Raw genomic sequence first — 26,452 nt, forward strand, 5'->3', positions numbered from 1 at the left:
GGGTCATTAACTAAATATTTCTCTTTTTTTTATGCTCTTTTTCTTTTTGATGTGGCAGTGCAATATTTTTGTTTTGTTTTTTCTCAACGTTGCACTTCTTGTTTGCAATTTCAGAGCTAAGAGTCACTCGTTGCACCTTGCTTGCAATTTCAGAGCTATCATAATAGTAGTAGTAGTGATAGACTGAGAGTCTGACGGTCAGACTCTCAGTCTCTCACTACTACTACTACCATGATAGCTCTGAAATTGCAAGCAAGTGCAACGAGTGACTCTTAGCTCTGTAATTGCAACAGTGACTCTGTGGCAGAGACTGTGTTCTACCTGGTCCTGAGTTGAAGACAGTTGGTTGTTGCCTCCACCTGAGCCGCCTCCAGTCCTCACTTGTTCGCCGCTTCACTGATCACAGTGTGTGCGTGTGGGTCTCCTCCCTGATCTCACCACTCGACTCCAACACCGTTGCGCCTGGCCTAGGAGATCACGTCCGCATATTCGTGACTCCCTCAAGCCCATGTGCGACACCGGCATTGCAATACAGTCAGAAGTTAGCAGCGCTGGTTGAAAACGTCAGTGACTTTGACGAAAAGCAGTCACGTGACCGCTCAGCAGTAATCTGCCAGTATAATCTTTTTTAATTTTTTTTTTTTAAAGCAAGCAGCCAATAACCATATTCAAAGTGTGCAGTGCAAAGTGCCGCCCCACCCAAAAGTGCCGCCCTAGGCACTGGTCTTGTTGGGCCTATACATAAAATACGCCCCTGCGCTGTGCATATTAAGATTTATTCCTCTGTAATTTACATACAAAATTTTACTCCCTTTTGATAAAATAGGATTTTTGATAAAGAATTATTTACGATTGTTGATGTACCTTAACAATCCAATTTTTTTCCCCTGTGTATTTGTGTGAATCTTTCAATTAATTTTGTAAGATTTTTAAAATACAAAATTTTATTATGCACTTTTGTAATCTAGTGCATCTCCTTCCCGTATGAAAATGCAGTATACGCCCCCCCCCTTAGTGAGACATCTGTTTTTAGGGTAAAATAGTGACTTTCACCAGGGAAAATACTGGGGAGCATTCTTTAATAATCTCACCAGCCCCAGAGCCCCTTAGATCATCGGCCTTAATGGCTTATTGGGTTAGTCATGACCAATTGGCAATGAGAACTATGTTTGTGACAACCCTCATTCCAAACTAGTCAAATATACTATAGACAATAAGAGTAACCGTCATATAGCCACAATAGTGAGGGGAAGAGAATACAACCAAACAAGACTGCCAAACAAGAAAAAGCCAAAAGACATTATATTGACAATCAAACCATAAGTAAATATCAAATAAAACTACAGGCAATGAAGGTTCATGTCCAACGTGGCTACCCTGATATTACTCCGGTGTAGTCAGGGGTCATGTAGGGGAACACCAGAGTTGTTCAACAAGGGCTACAGTCACCCCTAATCCCATAGACCTAATGTTCTTAAAAATAGTCAGTCAATTGATATTTTAAAACCTCTGGGGTGAAGTGTCCCCAAATTTGTATATCTGGCTTTTCGTTGTAGTAGCTTCTTGTTGTGGTCCCCTCCCTAAGTGGAGGGACATGGTCAATAAGAGTAAAGCCTAAATCCCGAGGCTGAATGTCCAGCAGATAAGTGTCTGGCAAACAGCTTTTTCACTCTTTTTGTCCTTGATGGCCATTTGTATTGCTGTCCTGTGATTCGCTATCTTAATGCGGACATAGTCCAAAGTTTTTCCCATATAAAAACAACACAACAGCAGCTCAATAAATATACCACATATTTGGTGGTGCATGAAAAAAATTTTTTTTATCTAAAAGGCTACATGAATAATACAGAGCAATGAAGTCACTGCAAAAGTGAACTCCCTCTCGGTGACCCAAAGCAAATAATGCAGCCCGTCACAAAGATGGTAACATCACTGATCTGGTGCATGCAAAACGCCTCTGAGTTTGCAATAATACCTAAGCGCTGAGATGGTTTCGCCCAGGTGTAAAGATGCAGGAGCTTCACCAACTGGCATCTGTAAGGGGTTAAAATGAGGACTGGTTTTGAAGAGAACTGCAGGGTCTCAAAAGGAACAAAATATTGGTATGGTATTGTAGTTGTTGTAGTAGCAGTTTAAAGGGTTCTTCGTAATGTTTTCAATGATGTTATACTAGCTGCAGGGTATAAAATGTATGGACATTGCTCCTTTTAAGTTTATTTTTGCACTATATGAAAATAGCTGTTTTGCTCTTTTAAAACAGCAACATATTAACTGTATAACTATCACTATACACACAAAGACCCTCCTTATCTCTGTCTGAACACAGACCACTTAAAGGGACATTAAACTGCTAGGTACAACTACTATGATGATGAGATAAAGACCAAAACCAGAGGCGCCACATGTGTAGGTCAATAAAAAACAAATGAATCCAAAAGCAGCAGAATTCCAGCGCTGAACGTATCCGGGTGGGGATCTTTCACACAGCTAGCTGGTTTGCTGTAGAACACACCAGCCCGTCCCTGTTGGCATAATAGAGTGCCGCTACTTTTGTGAGTACCCTTATTCTGCTGCTTTTTGGATTCATTTGTTTTTATTGACCCTACCACATGTGGCGCCTCTGTTTTTGTCTTTATCTTCATCATATAGAAGTGCATCATCCCTTTGGATGACGACAGAGAGCGGCCTATCAAGTTCTGGGACGTTGAAGGACACCTGTTGGACTTTCTCTACCTGGCTTGTCCATTCCTTTTGTTTTGTATTATTTTTTTAATACTATATCACATGCTCATTTAGGGATTTATATTATTAACCTTGTATTTATGTGTTGACATATTTACTTATAATTTTTTGTAGCGCCTCCTATAGAAGCTCAGTGATTTGATTCATCACGGTTACTTCTTTATCTAGGTACAACTACTTTAGTACAGTTACTACTTACCATGCTATTCTTATTGTTTTTCGTTTAGAGTACCCAATACAGAGAGGGAGTTTATATTTTTGCTGTGGGTAAATTTTCTCATTATTCCTGAGGCCTTTTTATAATTATTAAAGGGTCATGAAACCCCAAATTTTATTTCATCATTCAGATAGAGAAAATAATTTAAAACAACTTTCCAATTTACTTCTATCATCTTATTTGCTTCATTCTTTTGTTATCCTTTGTTGAAGCAGCAATGCACTACTGGGAGCTAGTAAACATTCAGAATAATGTTATAAAATTCTGCACACAGTGCAGAATTATATAATATTATTTTAGCGGCAACTTAAAAAATGAAAAGTAGTTCCAGTTTTTCAAGTGTAAAGTTGCACTCCACTCCAGGATCTACTGAGCGGGTCTTGGATATCCAAAGCACTTTGCGGGCTTGCTGGCTAGTCAGAGTACGCCCGATCACGCCATTGGACTAAATGTAGCTTTTACCTGCTCTGGTCTAGTAGCGGGAGCAAGCTACATTTAGTCCAATAGCGCGGCCGGAAGTGCTGTGACTAGCCAGCAAGCCCGCAAAGCGCTTTGGATATCCAAGACCTGCTCAATAGATCCTGGAGTGGAATCCAACTTTACACTTGAAAAACTGGAAATACTTTTCATTTTTGAAGTTGGCGCTAAAATATTATATAATTCTGCACTGCGTGCAGAATTTTATAACATTATTCTGAATGTTTACTGTCCCTTTAATACATTGGGTGAGCCAATAACATGAGACAATTATGTGCAGCATTCATTGCTTTACATTTAACCATGGCTTTTATTTGCAAGTGAGGGGCACAGCAATGGGAACAGCTCATGCCCTGAGCAATGAGGGAATATCCCCATTTGAGCTTTTCTGTTCTATTGCTTGCAGCTAAAGTACCATCTGTAATAAAAAAGGTTTGCCTTGCAATACATGATTGACTGGAAGGGCTCATTTACTATCCACTGCTGGTGGGTGTACAAAAAATACTATTTATTTATTTTTATTCTTCTGTATTTTTCAGAATCATGTGTATGCTGTAGGAGGAAATGATGGTGTAGCTTCTCTCTCAAGTGTAGAGCGGTATGACCCACATCTGGATAAATGGGTTGACATTAAGGAGATGGGCCATCGGAGGGCTGGCAATGGGGTTAGTGAACTCCATGGCTGCTTATATGTAGTAGGTGAGTTCCAGAACTAATGCTGACTGCCCACAGCTTAGTAATTTCACTCCGCAAAGGTACATTTTGTTACAGCAAATTCCTTTTTATTGAGCATTCAGCACATGCACAAGGGTTAAATACATAGTTATAGCTGTGCTCCTGTGTCACTCCAGATGATACACTGTGCCATTATCTCTAGGAATCTGGTTCCTAAGGTAACACAAGCACGTATGTATACACGCATGCACGTGTGTGTGTGCATCACACGCTCTTGCCTTTCTCCTCTTTTTCTCTCTCATATAATTTTTATTTTAATCAAAATACTTTATTTTATGGATAAAATTCCATAAAACCATTTTTATGGTGAGATATTTAGTAAAATATGAAACCACTTTACCTATATTTCTTTAAAGCAAACAAAGCTAAATACTTTATTTCCTTCATCTGATTTTTAGATATTAATTGAATTCTAATCTCTCTAAAGCATTGCCACAAGCTGTGCACCCTGTTTATTCTAAGCATATAAACGTAATGGAATAACCGTAAACTTCTTGTTGTTTTAAAGTAATGTTTCTCTGTAGTTTGTTTAGTGTTTTGTATCCTGGATGCACTGCTGCTATTATGATGTGTGTATTTTATGTAATGTTATGTTTTCTCACAGGGGGTTTTGATGACAACTCTCCCCTGAGTTCTGTAGAACGATATGATCCTCGTGTGAACAAGTGGGAGTATGTGGCAGAACTAACTACCCCTAGGGGGGGAGTTGGCATAGCGACATTAATGGGCAAAATATATGCAGTTGGTGGGCACAATGGCAATACATATCTCAACACCGTTGAATCTTATGACCCACGCATAAACAGGTATAGTAGAATCTTTACCAATGGCCTATAAGTTCATTGGTTCTTTTTTTTTCTAATCTTTGAAAATGCAAAAGCTTTATAATAAATTTTAAACAGACAAGTTTACTATTTCAGAAAAGTGTGATCCAAGCAGGTAAACATTTAAATCCTAACTTTAAATATAGGTTGATCAGACTTCAAGTAAACTGAAAGAAAATGCTGGCATTGCTAGATTTCACAGCAATTATCAGCTAATACAGTTTTTAGGCATCTAGTTTAGATGTCTGGATAGCTAAATGTTTAAAGGGACATAAAATGTCAATAATAAAATGTTCTAATATACTAGAACAGAACTATCTGTTTAATCCCCATAAAGACACTGAACACAGTCTACTCTGGAGCAGCTAAGCAAAGTGTGAATCCTGTGCAGTATACAGCTGGTGACTTGTGGCTCTGCCTATATGCTCAGCGTCTGTTTCATAGCTAACTTTTTAACTATGTGCGTAATCCCTTTTGATGGTGTTAAACACACAGAACATTATTTTTATTATAAACTACCGCGTACATTAGAGCATTTTATTATTGTTTCCGTTTTTTATGTATTTAAAAAAAGGGATATCAACCGTGGTTAGTTTTCCAGCCCCCAAATAAACTTACAAAAAAAATGTAACATTTTACATGCTAAACTGTAATTTGATGCCTTAAAGGGACATTGGTCTTATTTTGTAATCATACATGTGAAAGAGGACAAATTAAACATCTTAAAATATTTTTGTGGGGGGGCGTGTCTAGCCAGCAGCCATGATGGACTGGGAAAAATGAAGCTCTGTAAAGTTTTATCTTAATCAAAGAACTTTCTCCAGAATACCCTACAATCCCTTTTGGGTAATATTATATTTCGCTTTCTCAGCTTGTCGCCAACCAGTATATACCTTTTTTTGGCTATGACACAACTTCAGTAAGATGCATTGGACTGTTTAATTTGCGGCCTTCCCTACTACGCAGTCCTTATCATCACCCTCCCTCGGCTTCCCAGGTAAACGGAAGAAAGATCAAGCAACTACGGGTCATCTGGCACCCCACCTATACCCCATGATATGGAGAAAATACTTTATTTGGAGGATGAACACGGCTCTATCTATGAGGCCCTGAAAGAGGTAGAGATAAAGATGGTGATTCAGTTCACAAGTCTCGCAAACACTATACAATCTACCAGAGCGCAACCTAAAGCCCTGACAGCCGATTCTGGGAGGCACATGGAGTTACTACCAAGTGAAGACTGCTCCGACATGCAGAGTGAGCAGATCGGAGTGGCTACCCTGGGCCCCAGTACTAAACTACCCGAAGCCACAGATGATCCCTCCGGCTTTCCCTACTGTACTGCTCTAGGAGATGCGGCCGGCTCCTTGGAGCAGAAAGTACATCACCCATTCATACAGGGGGAGATCGTCACACAAAATAGAAGGACGACTTTGATACCCACAATCAGGATCAGAGATGCCTGCTGGATCACGAGGATTGCGGAGATCGATAGAGGTGCTGTGTTTGAGGAATTGCCTCTTGCAGATAAAATTTGTCTTGGGGAAGCACCCCGTTTACACTGGAGATCTTATCAGGAGATATCAAAACACAGCGCGGCTGGTGGTTTGCCGTCACAGAGAACTGAGGATCAGAGGAAACGTTCCTGTCCTTCAGGCATCGGTTAATTGTCTGTCACTTATAATGGCCAGGTGACTAGGCTATATTCCTGCTACATTACGTGACTCTCTGAGGTGACTAGTAAATGATAACTTTATAGTTTGATGCCCTCAGACTTTCTGCAGGGAACAGTGCTATCGCCTTGGCTCCTAACTAAATACTTTTTCTCAATATATGTCCTTTATTTTCATGTATAGCTTCCTGTAACCAGTTAGTTGTCTTTTTTTTTTTTAATATAGGCAACCCTTTAAACAACTATGATGGATACCTGCTATGTTCTGTAATATGCTATTACAATCTAACTTAACCCTAAGAAAGGGTCTCTTAGCTCCTATGTGTCTTTATAACTGGGTATTTACAATTGTTCCTAAACTAAGGGAGACATTGCCATGGTCCTACAAATGATGTTTTAGATCATTATATCAGTTATTCATAACAGACTGCTTAGTATACTCTGGGTAACCCTAGGTTTATATCGGGGAATTCTACTAGATGCTAGTTTTTATATTATCCTTGGTCCTCAGCTTTGTATCCTCTCTTACCAGAGTGAAAATTGTGGTTATATATCTAGGTATACATATTTAGTTCTGCAGTGTGCTAGGAATTTGTATTGATACTACCTGAATGACAGTCTATATACAGCCCATTATATTGCTTCCTGCCTTTACCTATCGGTATTAAGAGGCCCTATGATTTTTTACATACTAGAGATAGGTTACTTACCAAGGGCTCGCTACAACTAAGGAGTATTACACTGTATAACAGAGCAGGCTTATGGTACACAGGACTTTGCGGCAAGCACCGAGCCATTACCCTATGAACAGTTTTCCTTGGTTTTTCTTTCTTTTTTCTCTATCTCTGTTACAATGTTGTTACAGTCATTACAAATGTGCATATGTTAATTCATGTATATAACCTCAGTATATATTTTGTACATATAGGAACTAGCCCTATAACCTTTGAAGTGCCATAATGTACTTAGCATAGTTGCTTCTTTGTTATCTCTTAGCCATAATTATCCTCATGCTCCAGTATATTATAAAGCTAATAAAACAGAGTATCATAGGGTCATATAGGCACAAATCTGGGTTGTGACTAGATGCTGTTGTGAAGGATCTTAAAAAGTTAACCCCTACTCTGCTTGGCATTGCATACAATTTAATGTCAATCTATTTTGACTACTACCAACTTACATTTTAGCTGTCAATGGGTTGGGGTGAAAACTATATAAGGAGTATAGGAATATGGATAACACATTTCTTTGTTAATGTATTGGGGCTATACTTGAGCTCTACGCTACAAGGGTACAAATGAGGTTCTATTTAATTTAAAGTTCAGTGAACTAGACCCAATAGTTATCTGATGTGTTGGGCGCATATAACTTGCTATTATACCACATGCTAAAGGGTTTTCATTGTTACGTATCAGACGACAATAACTTTAAAATGGTAATATTAGTGCTATTGTTTTAAACAAGATTAACACGTTTTGTTTCACGGCATCTTGGAGGTATCATTATAACCCAGAAACTGTACCTCTAGCATTATTTATCACCTACTACAACTAAGCTTTATTACCTTCTACAGTCACATAGCCTTGGTTGCATATATATAATACTATGGGTCGAAATGACCATATTCCCTGGCAACCATGGCCCGCATATCCCATTATGAAAAATTATCCCCTTAAGCCTCAATGTTTATATGTTTTTATACTATCCCCCACCCTACTATTTATACTCTAGGTAATAATTCGGTTTAACATACCACAGCAGATACATGTCCTGCGCTTAGCATAGTGGAGAGTTGGCTTAGTACATCAGTCACCTTTTTGCCCATCCTCTTATGCTCATAACAGGCCCGATAGAGATACTATTGAATCATATCATAATAATACCATGGTACCTTTAAAACACCTAGACACGTCCCCTCTCTTTCCCCAATTATATATCTGAGCGGCTCTTGCCCGCTGATTTCCCCCCCCCCCCCCTATATATTTCGGCCCAAGAGTGACCGACACATAGGCTAACTCTCCACAGGCTGCTACTTTTAATTCAGATAAGTCAAAAAGTGTTTCCTACCACACTGTGGAGATCTTTCATCAGCAATATAACATAAAATGAAGTTCTATTTCATGTCACCTAAACTCTTGTCTATCACCATGTTACGATTGGTTATGTAATTTTCTTTCTACATGTGCATTTTGTTTTGTCACCTATATTTGCATATAGACAATGTAATACTCTCTGTGATGTAATATTGCCTCAAGGGTGAATCTTGTTTGTTAATACTCTACTTTAACTTCAATAAAAATTTATTTACAAAAAAAAATAATATATTTTTGTGTGTGTGAAAGAAGGGACAGCATATGCTAAATTTTTCTCCCCTTAATATGTTCCCAATGATCCATTTTACCTGCTTGCTGGAGTGTATTAAATTGTTAACAAATATCTAATTTTACGTTTAATTTGGTATTTGGAGCAGCTTATTTTGCCAGTGGGTTATCCCTACCTATACTAAATGTTTCTATACTTGAGTATTGGCTATAGAAAAGCTTTGTAAACATAAGAAGAAATTATACTCCATTAGGAGGCAGGAGAGCTAGTAATAAAATGTTAAATTTTCATCTAAGTATTGGGCTTTTGTTTACAGACAGAGATAATACAACGAAGCAGTGTGCGTTTACAGAAAGTGATAAAATGAGATCTGATTTCACTGCAAGCTCCACCCTTTCTTGATGGGTTTGTGGTTTTCAAAGACAAAACCAGGCTGTTTCATATACAAAAACCTAAATAATTAATTCTCAAACATACTCTGCAGCTAGTAGAACAAGTCATTGGAAACACATTAAGGAAAAAACTATTTAAAGTACACTGTCCCCTTTAATTTAAAGCTGTTTGAATAGTTATTGAAACTTTGCAGAAAAAAAGGTATGTCTGTGCACGACTGATGTTCAATTATCAGTTGTATATTGGCGGCTGATGAAAACCCTTACACCTGTATTGGGGTGTGCTGTTCAAGTGTGATAGCAAAGTATGTTAAAGTAAGCACTAAATACATTTTATAAGCATAACATTGAGGTTATTCCCCACCTCCCTCTAGTCATGGGTTACCACGCCATGTAGAAAATATAGGTTCTCTGCATCCAGTGCTGACCTGTTTGCTACAATGTGCAGTAACTCTCAATTTACCTGTAGTGAAAACCTAGGTTCCAAAAATGCAGCACCCATGATAAAATGATGGGCTATGAAATGTATTGTGTGTAATGCCCCTCTTAAGCACAGGTGGGGGTTTTCAAAGTAAAAACAAAAAATTAAAGAAGAGTGGACTTTAGTCCATTAATGAATTGCTTTTAGATCTTCCATTTAGTTATTTATTAGTTCTGGGAAAACGACACTGGAAGACAAAATCTCTTAAGACACACACAGTTCAATAAAGTGAATTTTCACTCTGTAGATCTTCACACAAACAAGTCTTTAGAATTCCCCAATTATAGATCAGATTAAAATGTTCTGTGAAAGGTATGAGCATATACCTTCTTCTTACCCTTGTGATAACTTTACTATTTTTTACGCATTTTTACACCTAATAACCCATATCTGATAGGTGCCACAAGTAGTGTTTTTTTAGTAGCTTTGTTGCAAAGCATAATGTATTTGTGTGTAAAAAGCCTTGTTCCAAAGGGACAGTAAAGTCGAGATTAAACTTTCATGACTCAGAGTATGCATTTTTAACAACTTTCCAATTTACTTCTATTATAATTTTTGCTTTTTCTAGGTATACATTGTTGAAAACTATACTTCGGTATGCTCAAGAGCAGCAATGCGCTACTGAGAGCTAGCTGCTGATTGGTGGTTGCAATATAAACATTTTGTCATTGACTAACCTGTGTTTTGCTAGCTCCTCAACAAATGGATACCAAGAAAAAAAAGCAAATCTGATAATAGAAGGTAAATTGGAAAGTTGTTTGGAATTGTATGATCTATATGAATCATGAGAGAGCAATTTTAGGTTTCACATAACTTTTTTTCATTCTAGTGTAAAAAAAAAATGTTCCCAACAAAAGAGCATTTCTCCAACATAGGTGTGTCCGGTCCACGCGTCATCCTTACTTGTGGATATTCCCTTCCCCAACAGGAAATGGCAAAGAGCCCAGCAAAGCTGGTCACATGATCCCTCCTAGGCTCCGCCTACCCCAGTCATTCTCTTTGCCGTTGTAAGGGCAACATCTCCACGAGATGGCTTAGAGTTTTTTAGTGTTTAAACTGTAGTTTTTATTATTCAATCAAGAGTTTGTTATTTTAAAATAGTGCTGGTATGTACTATTTACTCAGAAACAGAAAAGAGATGAAGATTTCTGTTTGTATGAGGAAAATGATTTTAGCACCGGAACTAAAATCCATGGCTGTTCCACACAGGACTGTTGAGAGCAATTAACTTCAGTTGGGGGAACAGTGTGCAGTCTCTTACGTGCTTGAGGTAATGACACATTCTAACAAGACGATGTAATGCTGGAAGCTGTCAATTTCCCTCTGGGATCCGGTAAGCCATGTTTATTAAGATAGTAAATAAGGGCTTCACAAGGGGCTTATTAAGACTGTAGACTTTTTCTGGGCTAAATCGATTCATTATTAACACATAATTTAGCCTTGAGGAATCATTTATTCTGGGTATTTTGATTATGATTATATCGGCAGGCACTGTTTTAGACACCTTATTCTTTAGGGGCTTTCCCTAATCATAGTCAGAGCCTCATTTTTCGCGCCGTATGGCGCACATTGTTTTGAGGACAGCTTGGCATGCAGCTGGCATGTGTGTGAGCTCTGATTACATAGAAAAGTCTTTCTGAAGGCATCATTTGGTATCGTATTCCCCTTTGGGGCTTGGTTGGGTCTCAGCAAAGCAGATTCCAGGGACTGTAAAGGGTTAAATATAAAAACGGCTCCGGTTCCGTTATTTTAAGGGTTTAAAGCTTCCAAATTTGGTGTGCAATACTTTTAAGGCTTTAAGCACTGTGGTGAAAATTTGGTGAATTTTGAACACTTCCTTCATACTTTTTCGCAATTGCAGTAATAAAGTGTGTTTAGTTTAAAATTTAAAGTGACAGTAACGGTTTTAATTTAAAACGTTTTTTGTGCTTTGTTATCAAGTTTATGCCTGTTTAACATGTCTGAACTACCAGATAGATTGTGTTCTGACTGTGGGGAAACCAAGGTTCCTTTCTATTTAAACTATATGTATTTATGTCATAAAAAATTTTAGTAAAAATGATGCCCAAGATGATCCTCAAGTGAGGGGAGTAAGCATGGTACTGCATCATCCCCTCCTTCGTCTACACCAGTCTTGCCCATACAGGAGGCCCCTAGTACATCTAGTGCGCCAATACTCCTTACTATGCAACATTTAACGGCTGTAATGGATAATTCTATCAAAAACATTTTAGCCAATATGCCCACATATCAGCGAAAGCGCGACTGCTCTGTTTTAGAAAATTCTGTAGAGCATGAGAACGCTGATGATATGGTTTCTGAGGGCCCTACACCAGTCTGAGGGGGGCCAGGGAGGTTTTGTCTGAGGGAGAAATTTCAGATTCAGGAAACATTTCTCAACAAGCTGAACCTGATGTGATTACTTTTAAATTTAAGTTGGACATCTCCGCGCTCTGCTTAAGGAGGTTTATCCAATTTGGATGATTGTGATTATCTGGTCATTCCAGAACACCTATGTAAAATGGAAAAGTTCTTAGAGGCCCCGGGGCCCCCCGAAGCTTTTCCTATATCCAAGCGGGTGGCGTACATTGTTAGTAAAGAATGGGACAGGCCCGGTATACCTTTAGTACCTCCCCCCATATTTATAAAATTGTTTTCCTATAGTCTACCCCAGAAAGACTGATGGGCAGACAGTCCCCAAGGTCGAGGGGGGCGGTTTCTACTCTACATAAGCGCGCCACTATACCCATAGAAGATAGTTGTGCTTTCCAAGATCCTATGGATAAAAAATTAGAAGGTCTGCTAAAGATGTTGTTCAGCAAGGTTCCCTTCTACAACCAATTGCATGCATTGTCCCTGTCACTTGCAGCCGCGTGTTTCTATTTGATGAGCTAGGAAAAGGCGATTATTAGTAATTCTTCTTCTTATGAGGAGATTATGGACAGAATTCGTGCTCTTAAATTGGCTAATTCTTTCACCCTAGACGCCACCTTGCAATTGGCTAGGTTAGCGGCGAAAAAATTCTGGGTTTGCTATTGTGGCGCAGAGCGCTTTGGTTAAAATCTTGGGCAGCGGGATGCGTCTTCCAAGAACAAATTGCTTGACATTCCTTTCAAGGGAAACACACTCTTTGGCCCTGACTTGAAAGAGATTATCTCTGATATCACTGGGGGCAAGGGGCCACGCCCTTCCTCAGGATAGGTCTTTTCAAGACCAAAAATAAACCTAAGAGTTTCGTCCCTTTCGCAGAAACGGATCAGCCCCAAGGGCTACGTCCTCTAAGCAGGAAGGTAATACTTCTCAAGCCAATCCAGCCTGGAGACCTATGCAAGGCTGGAACAAAGGAAAGCAGGCCAGGAAACCTGCCACTGCTACCAAGACAGCATGAAATGCGGGCCCCCCGATCCGGGACCGGATCTGGTGGGGGGCAGACTCTCTCTCTTCGCTCATGGCTTGGGCAAGAGATGTTCTGGATCCTTGGGCGCTAGAAATAGTCTCCCAAGGTTATTCTCTGGAGTTCTAGGGGCTTCCTCCAAGGGGGAGGTTCCACAGGTCTCAGTTGTCTTCAGACCACATAAGATTCTTACATTGGGTAGAAAGACCTGCTAAAAATGGGAGTGATTCATCCTGTTCCATTAGGAGAACAAGGGATGGGTTCTACTCCAATCTGTTCATAGTTCCCAAAAAAGAGGGAACGTTCAGACCAATCTTAGATCTCTAGATCTTGAACAAGTTCTCAAGGTTCCATCGTTCAAGATGGAAAACCATTCGAACACTTCTTCCTTCCATCCAGGAAGGTCCAATTCATGACCAAGGTGGATTCAAGGATGCGTATCTACATATTCCTATCCACAAGGAACATCATCGGTTCCTAAGGTTTGCATTCCTGGACAAGCATTTCCAGTTCGTGGCGTTTTCTTTCGGATTAGCCACTGCTCCTAGGATTTCTCATAGGTACTAGGGTCCCTTCTGGCGGTGCTAAGACCAAGGGGCATTGCTGTAGTACCTTACTTGGACGACATTCTGATTCGAGCGTCGTCCCTTCCTCAAGTAAAGGCTCACACGGACATTGTCCTGGCCTTTCTCAGATCTCACGGATGGAAAGTGAACGTGGAAAAGAGTTCTCTATCTCCGTCAACGAGGGTTCCCTTCTTGGGAACTATAATAGACTCCTTAGAAATGAGGATTTTTCTGACAGAAGCCAGAAAAACAAAACTTCTAGACTCTTGTCGGATACTTCATTCCGTTCCTCTTCCTTCCATAGCGCAGTGCATGAAGTGATAGGTTTGATGGTAGCGGCAATGGACATAGTTCCTTTTGTGCGCATTCATCTAAGACCATTACAACTGTTCATGCCTCAGTCAGTGGAATGGGACTATTCAGACTTGTCTCCGAAGATACAAGTAAATCAGAGGACCAGAGACTCATTCCGTTGGTGGCTGTCCCCTGGACAACCTGTCACAAGGGATGACCTTCCGCAGACCAGAGTGGGTCATTGTCACGAGCCGACGCCAGTCTGATGGGCTGGGGGCGCGGTCTGGGGATCCCTGAAAGCTCAGGGTCTTTGGTCTCGGTAGAATCTCTTCTACCGATAAATATTCTGAACTGAGAGCGATATTCAATGCTCTCAAAGCTTGGCCTCAGCTAGCGAGGGCCAAGTTCATACATCAACCATCAGGGGGGGAACAAGGAGTTCCCTAACGATGGAAGAAGTGGACCAAAATCATTCTATGGGCGGAGTCTCACTCCTGCCACCTGTCTCTGCTATCCACATCCCAGGAGTGGAAAATTGGGAAGCGGATTTTCTGAGTCGTCAGACATTGCATCCGGGGGAGTGGGAACTCCATCCGGAAATCTTTGCCCAAGTCACTCAACCGTGGGGCATTCCAGACATGGATCTGATGGCCTCTCGTCAGAACTTCAGAGTTCCTTACTACGGGTACAGATCCAGGGATCCCAAGGCGGCTCTAGTGGAGTGCACTAGTAGCACCTTGGACCTTCAAACTAGCTTATGTGTTCCCGCCGTTTCCTCTCATCCCCAGGCTGGTAGCCAGGATCAATCAGGAGAGGGCGTCGGTGATTTTGATAGCTCCTGCGTGGCCACGCAGGACTTGGTATGCAGATCTGGTGAATATGTCATCGGCTCCACCATGGAAGCTACCTTTGAGAGACCTTCTTGTTCTAGGTCCGTTCGACCACTCCAGCTGACTGCTTGGAGATTGAACGCTTGATCTTATCAAAGCGAGGGTTTCTCAGATTCTGTTATTAATACTCTTGTCAGGCCTGAAAGCCTGTAACCAGAAAAATTACCACATAATTTGGTATATCTGTTGGTGTGAATCTGCAGGATTCCCTTGGGACAAGGTTAAGATTCCTAAGATGTCTATCCTTCCTTCGAGAAGGATTGGAAAAAGGATTATCTGCAAGTTCCTTGATGGGGACAGATTTCTGCCTTGTCTGTGTTACTTCACAAAAAGCTGGCAGCTGTGCCAGATGTTCTAGCCTTTGTTCAGGCTCTGGTTAGAATCAAGCCTGTTTACAAATTTTGACTCCTCCTTGGAGTCTCTAACCTAGTTCTTTCAGTTCTTCAGGGGGTTCCGTTTGATACCCTTACATTCCGTTGATATTAAGTTATTATCTTGGAAAGTTTTGTTTTTGGTTGCAATTTCTTCTGCTAGAAGAGTTTCAGAATTATCTGCTCTGCAGTGTTCTTCTCCTTATCTGGTGTTCCATGCAGATAAGGTGGTTTTGCGTACTAAACCTGGTTTTCTTCCAAAAGTTGTTTCTAACAGAAACATTAACCAGGAGATAGTTGTGCCTTCTTGTGTCCTAATCCAGTTTCAAAGAAGGAACGTTTTGTTGCACAACTTGGATGTAGTTCGTGCTTCTCAAATTTTTACTTAGCAGCTACTAAGGATTTCAGACAAACTTGTCTTTGTTTGTTGTTTATTCTGGTAAACGGAGAGGTCAAAAAGCAACTTCTACTCTCTCTCCTTCTGGATTAAAAGCATTATCCGATTGGCTTATGAGACTGCCGGACGGCAGCCTCCTGAAAGAATCACAGCTCACTCCACTAGGGCTGTGGCTTCCACATGGGCCTTCAAGAACGAGGCTTCTGTTGATCAGTATATGTAAGGCAGCGACTTGGGTCTTCACTGCACACTTTTTCTAAATTTTACAAATTTGATACTTTTGCTTCTTCTGAGGCTATTTTTGGGAGAAAGGGTTTTGCAAGCCGTGGTGCCTTCCATTTAGGTGACCTGATTTGCTCCCTCCCTTCATCCGTGTCTAAAGCTTTGGTATTGGTTCCCACAAGTAAGGATGACGCCGTGGACCGGACACACCTATGTTGGGAGAAAACAGAATTTATGTTTACCTGATAAAATTACTTTCTCCAACGGTGTGTCCGGTCCACGGCCCGCCCTGTTTTTTTTTTTTTTAATCAGGTCTGATAATTTATTTTCTTTAACTACAGTCACCACGGTACCATATGGTTTCTCCTATGCAAATATTCCTCCTTAACGTCGGTCGAATGACTGGGGTAGGCGGAGCCTAGGAGGGATCATGTGACCAGCTTTGCTGGGCTCTTTGCCATTTCCTGTTGGGGAAGAGAATATCCCACAAGTAAGGATGACGCCGTGGACCGGGACACACCGTTGGAGAAAGTAATTTATCAGGTAAACATAAATTCTGTTTTTATTTTATTTGAATCAAGTACAGGAGCTTATTGTTGACTATGTATTTATAAGGGGACATTACTTTTTTTTTTTCTTTCTCTCTCTTTCAGTGTTCAGATAGAACATACAATTTTAAACAAGTTTCCATTTACTTCTATTAATTTTTTTTTTAAAATCTTTATTTTCATATCAGCAACCATGTTACAACTTCAAAGTTTAATCAGGGGATACATATCAAAACATAAATCAGAATATGTTGAGAAACCTTTTTCCCCCCTCCAACCACTAAAAAATGTGTCCCTATGGATCAGGTTACTGATTTCTTTCCTTTTTTCTAATGTGGTATCCGCCTGAGGCTATCCATTGTTTGAGAGCCTGAGGACGGTGGAAAAGAGAGAAGAAAAAAAAAAAAAGAAAAAGAAGGAAAAGAGAAAAAGGAAAAGAAAAAAAAAAAAAATAAAATTAAAAAATGTGTGATAATAATTTATATTAAGGAGAAAAAACAAGTACTCCCCCCCACGGGTGTGGGGGGTGATCTCTCTCTCCCTCTCCCACCCCCCCCCCCCTACCACATCCCCAGCTGTATAAGTTCAGAGTTTCTGAAGGGAAGATAAGTTCTCTTTTTCATTTATTGGGAAGCTTTTAATAAACAATGACCATTTTCTTAAAGAATATTTTTATGTCCTTCTCATTGTTAATACTGACGTCTCTTTGTTCGAGAATGCATTGCTTCTTGAGGCAACTTTTTACTTCCATGACTACTGGGGTTTTTTTACTTTCCAGTTTTTAAGAATAAGGTATCTGACTGCGAGTATTGTTTGTATAATTAGTTTTTCCTGGGATGTTGTCTTTCTCCCTGGGTTAAACAGAACACTATTTGCACAAAAGTGAGATCCAGAGGGGATAGTCCCCAGCGTATTATTGAGCCCAATATTGGATTTTTTAGCCATAGTTGGCTGATTTTCGGACAGCTCCATATCATATGTTTAAGGTCTGCTGCTATATATGAGCATTTTGGACATTTGTTAAAGTCCAAATTAAATAATTTATAGCCCTTTTCAGGGGTATATGTATGCTTTGTTGTAGTATTTTGATATGCGCCTCTCTCCACGTTGCCGAGAGTGTGGCCTGATAGACTTTATTTATAGATTTTTGAATATACTGTGGGTCTACATTACTAGGTGAAGTTATTCTGTTCCACTCAGAGGCTATCTGCTCCAGAATAGGGTGTTTCCCTTTGCTTCAATTAAAGATAGATAACAATTAGGAGATGCGGTATATCCAGCTCTGGTGAGTGTTAACCAGTTCTCCATTTTACCCCAGCTCCAGTCCCAACCTGTCTCTCTTATCAAGCCTGTGATATAGTGTCTAATTTGTAAGTATGCAAAGAAATGATTATTCGCCAATTTAAATTCGTTTTTAATTTCATCAAATGATTTTATACATTTTTCGCCTATGTTAAGAAAATTGTTGCACTGTTTTTAGATCTAGTTCTTCCCATTTAGAAAAGACTGTCGAATTCAAACCTGGGTGGAATTCAGGATTCCCTTTTATTGGGAGATACTGTGAGGCTTTGCTGTTGACTTTTAAACGATTAGCAATCTTCCACCAAGCTTTGATAGGGTTAATGATTGTCTTATATTTCTTGATTACATTAGGTAACATCCTTGGTGAACAATGGGTCAAACCTATTGGGTGGAAGGGAATACAGATGCTTTCGTCCAGCAGGATGTTAGTAACATAGTTTTTGGTGCATAGCCAATCTGTTATCGTTCGCGCCAGAAAAGCTAGATTATAGAATCTAATGTCTGGGAGAGCTAGTCCTCCATATTCTTTTCCCACTGAAAGCTTGGGAATTGATATCCTAGACCTCTTTCCTTGCCAAAGGAAGTTTCTAACTGCCGAGTTTAATGATCGAATATCTTTTTCATAGATAAATAAGGGGATATTTTGTAAAACATATAAGAGTTTTGGGAGAAAGAGCCATCTTGTAAAGTGCAATTCTCCCAGATAGAGAAATTGGTAAATTAGTCCAAGTTTTTAATTTCTCGTATATAATTGACAGAGTTGCTGATGATGTTAAGTTTATATAGATCCCTCGGGTTAACTGGAATATTAATGCCTAGATATTTAAATGACGTTGTTACTTCCTTAAAAGGGCAATTACTTACTGAGGTCTGTCTTTTTTCTGAGCCAGAATATTTCTGACTTAGATGCGTTTATTTTATACCCTGAAAAGGTTCCAAAGTTAGTTATTATATGTAAAAGTTTGGGGATATTAATCTTTGTATTTGCGATGTACAAGAGGATGTCATCGGCATATAGGGCAATTTTTAATTCGTAGTTAGATATTCTGACACCTTGCAAAGACTGTCTAATCATGACTGCCAAAGGTTCTATGCTATGTCAAATAAGAGGGGGGGAAGTGGACACCCCTGCCTCGTGCCCCTCTGAATATCAATAGCTGTAGAAGTGAGATTATTAACTATTAAATTTGTCCTAGACCTTTTGTATAGATTTTCTATGAATTCCCGGAACTTACCTGAGAATCCAAATTTCTCTAAGGACATGAAGATGTGTGTAAATAGAACTGAGTCGAAGGCCTTTTCTGCGTCAATTGTCACTAGTGCGAGGTCAGGGGCATCCGCCTCTCCCCCCTCCCCGCCCGACATTTTGAGCAAAATGTTCAGAAATTACCAAGACTTCTCTTATTTTTGATGCAGAGTTCCGATTTTTCAGGAACTCTGCTTGATCTTTGTGAATTATGTGTATTAAGCTATTTTGTAGTCTTTCTGCGAGGATTGAGGTCAAGATCTTGTACTCTGAATTGAGTAATGCTATAGGACGGTACGATTCTCTTTGAGTTGGATCTTTACCTGGTTTCAGGATTAATGTTGTAAATGAGTCTGAAAGCTCACTGGGAACCGGGTTACCATTGACATAGAAGTCATTATACATGTTACAGAGGTAAAGAGCAACATCTGGGGCTAAGATCTTGTAAGCCTCATTAGGCAACCCATCGGGGCCTGCTGCTTTATTAAGTGACATCCTCACTACGTTTTGTTTACTTCCTCCTCCGTAATTGGTTTATTTAAGGTGCTCAGAAGATCCTCTGGGACTTGTGGGGTATTTAGCTTACTCCAGAAGTCTCTGGATTGCTCAATATCACTCTTTCTCAAAGAGTATATATCCTTATAATAATTTGTAAGACTCTTTAGAACATCCTCTGGATTTGTAAGTGTCTGTTCTCCTTGTTGTATTCTATCTATTAGAGAGGGCTTTTTTTCTCCTTTTACTAAATTGGCAAGTAATTTTGCCTGATTTATTGCCGTAGGCGATACAATTTAGCCCGGAATTTAAGGTCTTTTTGAGTTTCAATGAGTAGTATTAGGGCATCTCTCTCCTTTTTAGCCTTAATGTATTTAGCCCAGTTAAAGGATGACTTTGTTAAGAGAAACCGATTATATGAATTTACCACAAAATTAGTGGCTTCTTTTTCTCTTTTCCTTAGGATCTTAGTTAGCTTAGCCGCATAGGCTGTTATTTCCCCTCTAATAACTGCTTTTGCAGCTCCCCAGAAGATTTCTGGCCTGTCAATATATTCACTATTAAATTGTATGTATTCTTTAAATTTATTTTTTATGTGATTTTTAAATTTAAAGTCATTTACCAGGTGAAATGGGAACCTGAATCTTAGAGAAGCATCTCTTGGGGGCTCTAATTGTATCTCGAGTGTTATTGGGGCATGATCTGAGATAACTATTGGAGTAATTTCTGCCTTTATTTTTTTTGAACAAAGTTTCTCATCAGTTAGAAAAAGGTCTATTCTAGAGAGCGTTTTAGTGCGGCTCTAGAAAGACAGGTATATTCCCGTGAGTCAGGGGTTGTGTGCCCGCCATATATCTTTGACCGATAGATTCTGATACATGTTCTTAAATATTTTTTGTTTCTGGTTTATCCTTTTTGTTTTTAAGTTGTTTACTGTTATATCTCACTCTGTCTATCGGAGGACTGTGGAGCCATATTAAAGTCTCCTCCAATGATCAAATAGCCTTCTGAGTGGAATAATATCATAGATTGGATTAGATTCCAAAAATCATAGTCCAGCTCATTAGGCGCATATATATTTAATAACGTGTAAATTTGTTTAAAAATTCTTGTTTTCACCATTAGAAATCTCCCCTCTGGATCTCTCCTTGTTTGTAATATCTCTGCCTCAATTCTCTTACCAAATAGTATTGCTACTCCCCTCTTTCTTCCAATACTCGGTGAGGCTTTCCACCTCTTTGATCCAGGAACCCTTAAGTTTCATTGTTTCTTCCATACCCAAATGCGTTTCTTGAAGAAACATTATATTAGCTTGTAACTTACGCATATGGGAAACAATGGCCTTCCTTTTTATGGGGGTAGTTATTCCTCCAATATTCCATGAGATTATTTTAATTTTTAGTGGGAGAATTTGTCATCTAAGTTTGGGTACCTAGCAAGCCTTCAAAGTGAGATAAAAGGAACAGTGGAGGGGTGAGAGGAAGGGAGAGGAGAGAGAGAAAAAAAAAATAAAAAAATAATAATTCTCTTTCCTTTTTCCAGAAAAAAAAAAAAAAATATTGGGGAAGTTGGAAACTCAATTCTATGAAGAGGGAGAGGAGCCTGCCCTCTCTTTCCTCTTTTTTTCTTCTATCCCTCCTAGCTTCAGAGGGATCGCTCACCACTATCTGTGGATTTCTCCATCAAGGAACTAATATAGCTTAGAAAAAAAAGGAAGAAAAAAACCCCAAAAATTCTATTGTACTTTTACTCGAGAAGGTCTCCTATAGGGAGGGGTAGTTCAGCTTACTTTTCTAGTTCCATTAACAAATCCTCTGCATCTTTTACATTGTCAAATATGTTATGTATTCTCAGAGGTGTAGACTTTAAGTTTAGCTGGGTAAATTAGCATTGCCCTGTAGCCCTTGTGTATTTAGTTTTGTCCAGACAGGTGCAAGCTCTCTTCTTCTCTGGGAAGTCTCAGCTGAGAAGTCTTGGAACATATAAATTTTGACTCCCTCTATGCTAATAGTTGTTTTCTTCCTATATTGTTGTAACATGTTAGTTTTATCAAGGTAATTTAAGAAGCGTGCTATCACTGGTCTGGGTCTGGTGTGAGATTTATTATCAGCCTGGGGTGGACCGATTCTGTGAGCCCTTTCTATTATTATCTGTGTATCCTTGATACCAAGAGTTTGGGCTAGGGTATTTAGTTATAATAAAGATAAATTTTCAAATTCTTTCCTTCCGGAATTCCTATTATCCTAATGTTGTTCCTCCTGGATCTGTTTTCAAGCGTCTTCTAACCTAGCCTGTATTTTTTGTAATTTAGTTTCTGTTTCTTTTATTCTGCCTCGTGCTCTATTGAAAGGTCTTCCAGGTCTGAGACCCTTTGCTCTGCCTCTTGCAGTCTATTTGAGAACTGCCTGACTTCTTGAGACAACATGGCAATATCTTGTTTTATTTCTGATCTCAGGTTATCAAATTTAGGTGTTAGGGCTTCTGATATGTTAGCAACCAGACTCTGTATATTAAATGTCTCATTCGTTGGATTTAAATTTGTTATAGAATGTGTCTCTGCATTGCTTTCTGCAGCACCTTTGGTTTTTTTATCTCTGGGTTTACCTGCCATTCTTGAGGGAGAGGGTTTGAGGGATGTGTTGAGAAATTTGTCCATGTGCTACTTGTGAGAAAATAGATAAAAAAAAGATAAAGAAAAGAGGAAAGGAGACTATATATATTCTCTTCCAAGGGGAGGGGGGAAAAGTGCTAATGTGAGAAAATTCTTAAGTGAGAAAAAAGAGAAAAAAAAGTGTGTTTAGTACGATGGGGAAAAAAAAACCCAATATTAGGACTGTGAGTGGACTTTTAGGATGTGTATTCAAGAATTGACAAGTTTTTTGTCTAAATGTATATAAACTTTAGGGCGAGATATTTTCTATTTTATTCTTTCCTCCCGCTCAAGGACTTGAGACTTGAGTCTTACTGTTCTTTAATTAAATTGTATCTTAACCTAGCTTGCTACCTTAAGTAATAATATAAGGTCATCTTTTATATGAATCTTAAGTTAATATATATCTTTCCTTAGAATGTACTTATAACAGCTGCTTTCCTTTATTCCCAGTTAGAGGACATTGCTTTATATTCTCTTCTCTGTCTTTCTTGCTACTTTAAGACTTAAGACTTCCTTTGTACACACTCAGAGCCTAAATCGTTGCTCTAGATAAAATTCTGAGCTTGTTCTTTTTTAGGGCAGTGCCTATATTAGTGTATAATTTTACTTTAAATCAAAAAAAGCATTTACTTATGTCACGTGTATTTGTTAGCCCAGAATAAATAGTAGCAATCAGCATAATACGATAACAAGCACACAAAAAGAAAAAAAATAGAAGAGAAAAAACAATAAAGAAAATAAAACAAGGCATAGAGGAACACTTAGATTATATTAACTAAATTCCTGTGAATAACTGTTAAATGTAATTTGTTACAATCTTTAGATTACATACAGCAACCTTGGAGGTAATGAAACTTTTCATCTCTACCCTCTAAATGAGAATAATCGTGTATAAGCTAGTACTAATTGGGGATTGAGAGCAATTACAATAACACATATATCCCCTGACAGTCAGTGCCCTCTTTATCCTCCTGTTCCCCCTCCTTCTTATATGTAATTTCTTTCTCTTCTTTTCCCCTATTAGGTTAACTAAAGATGAGGGAAAAAAGAGCGAAGAAAGTGGCAACCAGTACAGTTTTTGTCTCAGCAATGTGTTCCTTTAGATACTTTGTTGTCTACTGAGGGACTTTTTGTTGCAGTTCTTCTCTTTTTAGACCTTGTTTTTGTTAGGGACTGTTCTAATAGGTGATTCTGTCTTTATTGTATGATCAAGAGGAAAGTTCCATATAGTCCTTTTTTACACTGCATGTAGAAAGATTTTCCCCCTTCTTTACTCTTCTCTTTTCCCTTTCCTTTTTCACCTTTACCTGCTTGCCTCAGTAAGAGTTATTCTCTTGTCCCCTTTTATTAATCTTTGACATGCTCTTTATCTTTCCTCTTTTTCCTTCTCTCCCCGCTTTCCCAACAACCACACTTTATTGTATCTGTCTCTTTTTTTTTTTTCTTTCCTTGTACTCACCCTTTCCCGCTGCTGTGACCTGCAGATAGTTGTCTGGCTTCTCGGTGGTTTCCTTTTGTTAGCCCTTTCCTTTCAACCAAGGGAGGGGTATAGCACCTTACGGCTTGTAGCCGCTAAAGTGCAATCCGTCTTCAGCTGGCCTCCTCCCTCGCAACACCGGTGGGGGAGGAGGGAAATCCACCGTCGATCTTCACGTTAGTTCCCCGGGACCAGCCTGCAGGTGAATAAGGGGAAGTGGGAAAAAGGCTCCGCTCCCCGTCCCTCTTACCCGGGCTCTCTGAGGTAGCCAAGATCTTTCTCCGGATTCCAAAGCAGTCGCTCCTGTAGACGCCTCCCCCCCGCACAGCACCTGCGGGGAGGAGGTCTTTTACTCAGCTTCCTCAGCTATCCTCGGGTACTCTCACGCATAGATAGTCGTTCCGCTGCTAGGGCCAGGTGCTGCAATTCCGGGGCCACCAATTTCAACGATGGGAAGGGTTGAGTATTTTAGTGAGTGGGGAGAAAGCTTAACTTGACACGGCGTCTTGATTTTAAAGCGTGTCTTCAGTTACCCTTACAGGCACTGCTTCCTACGTTAATGTAAGATGAATCTATCCGCCTATGATAGCGTGTGCAGACCAGGTGAGAGTATTAATGTCTGTGTGTCCAAGACTCTTTCGACTGCTTAGTATCACTTGAGGGGTTTGCAGATTCCTCTGGACTAGGGAGTCTCATACAGCGAGTTGGATTAAGCTGTGGATTCCGGTAGCGTGTCGTCTATGCTGGCCAGGTAGCAGCCCTTTTCTTCAGGGCTTGGTGCATGGAAAACATCACCAGGTGCTAGAAGCTGGAGAACAACCGCTCAGCCACCTGTGCTAAGCTCCTCCTCCGGAAAAACTGCTTCTATTAAATTTAATCCACTCTCTCATTCTTTCCCGCCTCGATTACTCAACATCCCTCTTGACAATCCCACTGCCTCATCTGCAAAACAACTTCTGCAACTCAATTCCTCTTTCGGTCTGTCACAATGGACTGGGTTCTCCCACTCACAAAGACGGTCACTCTCTCTTGACCTGATCTTTAGCTATCGATACACTCTCTCTCAAACTTTACAAACTCCCTCGTTTCTGACCACCATCTCCTTACTTGCAACATATTATCCCTCCCTACAACTCTCCCTCCTTCTACTCCTCACACCAAACTTCACAGAAGCATTATGTCTTTAGATCAGCAACAGCTTGCTAATTTTCCTCAAACCGCTCCTCTCATCCTTCTCCTTTTCCTGCCCTGAACAATCTATCTGCCACTATAATTCCACCCTTTATATCCGTCCTTGACAATCTCGCTCCCTCTTGCCATAGCTCAGAAATCACACACTCATCCTCAGCCCTGGCATACTCCTCTGACACGGACATACGCAGATGTTCCCGTACTGCTGAACGGCCACTGGAGAAAATCTCGGAGTTCAGCTGATTTTCTTCATTACAAATTCATCCTGAACTCCTACTATTCTGCCCTTAATCTCCATAAGCAACACTACTTCTATACTCTTATCTCTAATCTTTCTTCAAACCCAAAACGTCTGTTCTCCACTTTAAATACTCTTCTCCCCCTCCCCCACCTCCTAATACAACTTCTCTGTCAGCTCAAGACTTTGCCAGCCACTTCAATAACAAAAATGTGACTCCATCAGAAATTAAATCAGCTCTCAACATAATTCCATTCTCTCCCCCCCTCAAATGCTCTCACTCAACCACAAACCAAATAACCTTAAACTTAGCTCATTCTCCCCTGTTACTGAGGAAGACGTTTCGGCACTTAAACTACGCTCTCGACCTCACTACCTGTACCCTTGACCCTATCCCCTCACAGCTACTCCCCTCCCTCTCTGCTACCCTTACCCCTATACTAGCACACATTTTGAACCTCTCCCTCAGCACCGGTTATATTTAATTCATCGCTGAAACATGCACTTGTCACACCCTATCCTCAAAAAACGTTTTGCTTGATCCTACCTCCCCATCCAACTACTACCTATTTCCTTCCTCCTTCTTGCCTCAAAGCTTCTCGAAAAACAAGTATATGCACGCATATCCCATTTCCTTACGTTAAACTCCCTTCTTGACCCACTGCAATCTGGATTTTGTCCCCATCACTCCCCAGAGACCGCTATTGTTAAGTTACCAATGACCTACTTACAGCAAAATCACTTCTCTCTGCTTATCCTCCTTGATCTGTCCGCAGCCTTTGACACTGTTGACCCCACCCTCTCTTGCTCCAAACCCTCCAATCATTCGGCATCTGTGACAGCCCTTTCGTGCTCTCTTCCTACCTGTCAAACAGTACCTTTAGTGTAGCCTCCTCTGCCCCGTCACCACTTTCTGTCGGAGTACAGCAAGGCTCTGTCCTCGGTCCCCTTCTCTTCTCAATCTACAAGTCCTTGCTAGTTCCCTAATAAAGTCCCACGTTTCCAATATCATTTGTATGCCGACACCCAAATCTACTTCTCTGCACCAGACCTATCTCCTTCTTGCTAACCCGTGTCACTAACTGTCTTTCTCACATCTCTTCCTGGATGTCCTCTCACTACCTCAAGCTAAATCTCTCCAAAACTAAGCTCCTCATTTCCCCCCCGTCTTCCAAAATCTCCACCCCCAATCTCTCTAACTGTCGACAACTCCATCCGTCCCCTTCGGTCTGCTCATGACCTCCTACTCAACTCCTCTCTGGTTTTCCTCATCGCACTCCAGTTTACAGGACTTCTCCAGACTGGC

At 40.1% G+C, this 26,452-nt stretch overlaps 1 protein-coding gene across 3 annotated transcripts in view; it reads left to right on the forward strand.

The window, feature by feature from the left end:
• The window catches only part of KLHL8 (kelch like family member 8), a 204,553-nt gene that overhangs the window by 122,909 nt on the left and 55,192 nt on the right, over positions 1 to 26,452 (forward strand). For all 3 annotated transcript variants that reach the window (XM_053703373.1, XM_053703372.1, XM_053703374.1), the window contains exons 8-9: positions 3,976 to 4,135; positions 4,776 to 4,977. In XM_053703373.1, the coding sequence (XP_053559348.1) occupies positions 3,976 to 4,135; positions 4,776 to 4,977 (362 nt within the window). The remainder of the gene's footprint in view (positions 1 to 3,975; positions 4,136 to 4,775; positions 4,978 to 26,452) is intronic.

The sequence above is a fragment of the Bombina bombina genome, chromosome 2 (assembly GCF_027579735.1).
Source record: "Bombina bombina isolate aBomBom1 chromosome 2, aBomBom1.pri, whole genome shotgun sequence".
Lineage (NCBI taxonomy): Eukaryota > Metazoa > Chordata > Amphibia > Anura > Bombinatoridae > Bombina > Bombina bombina.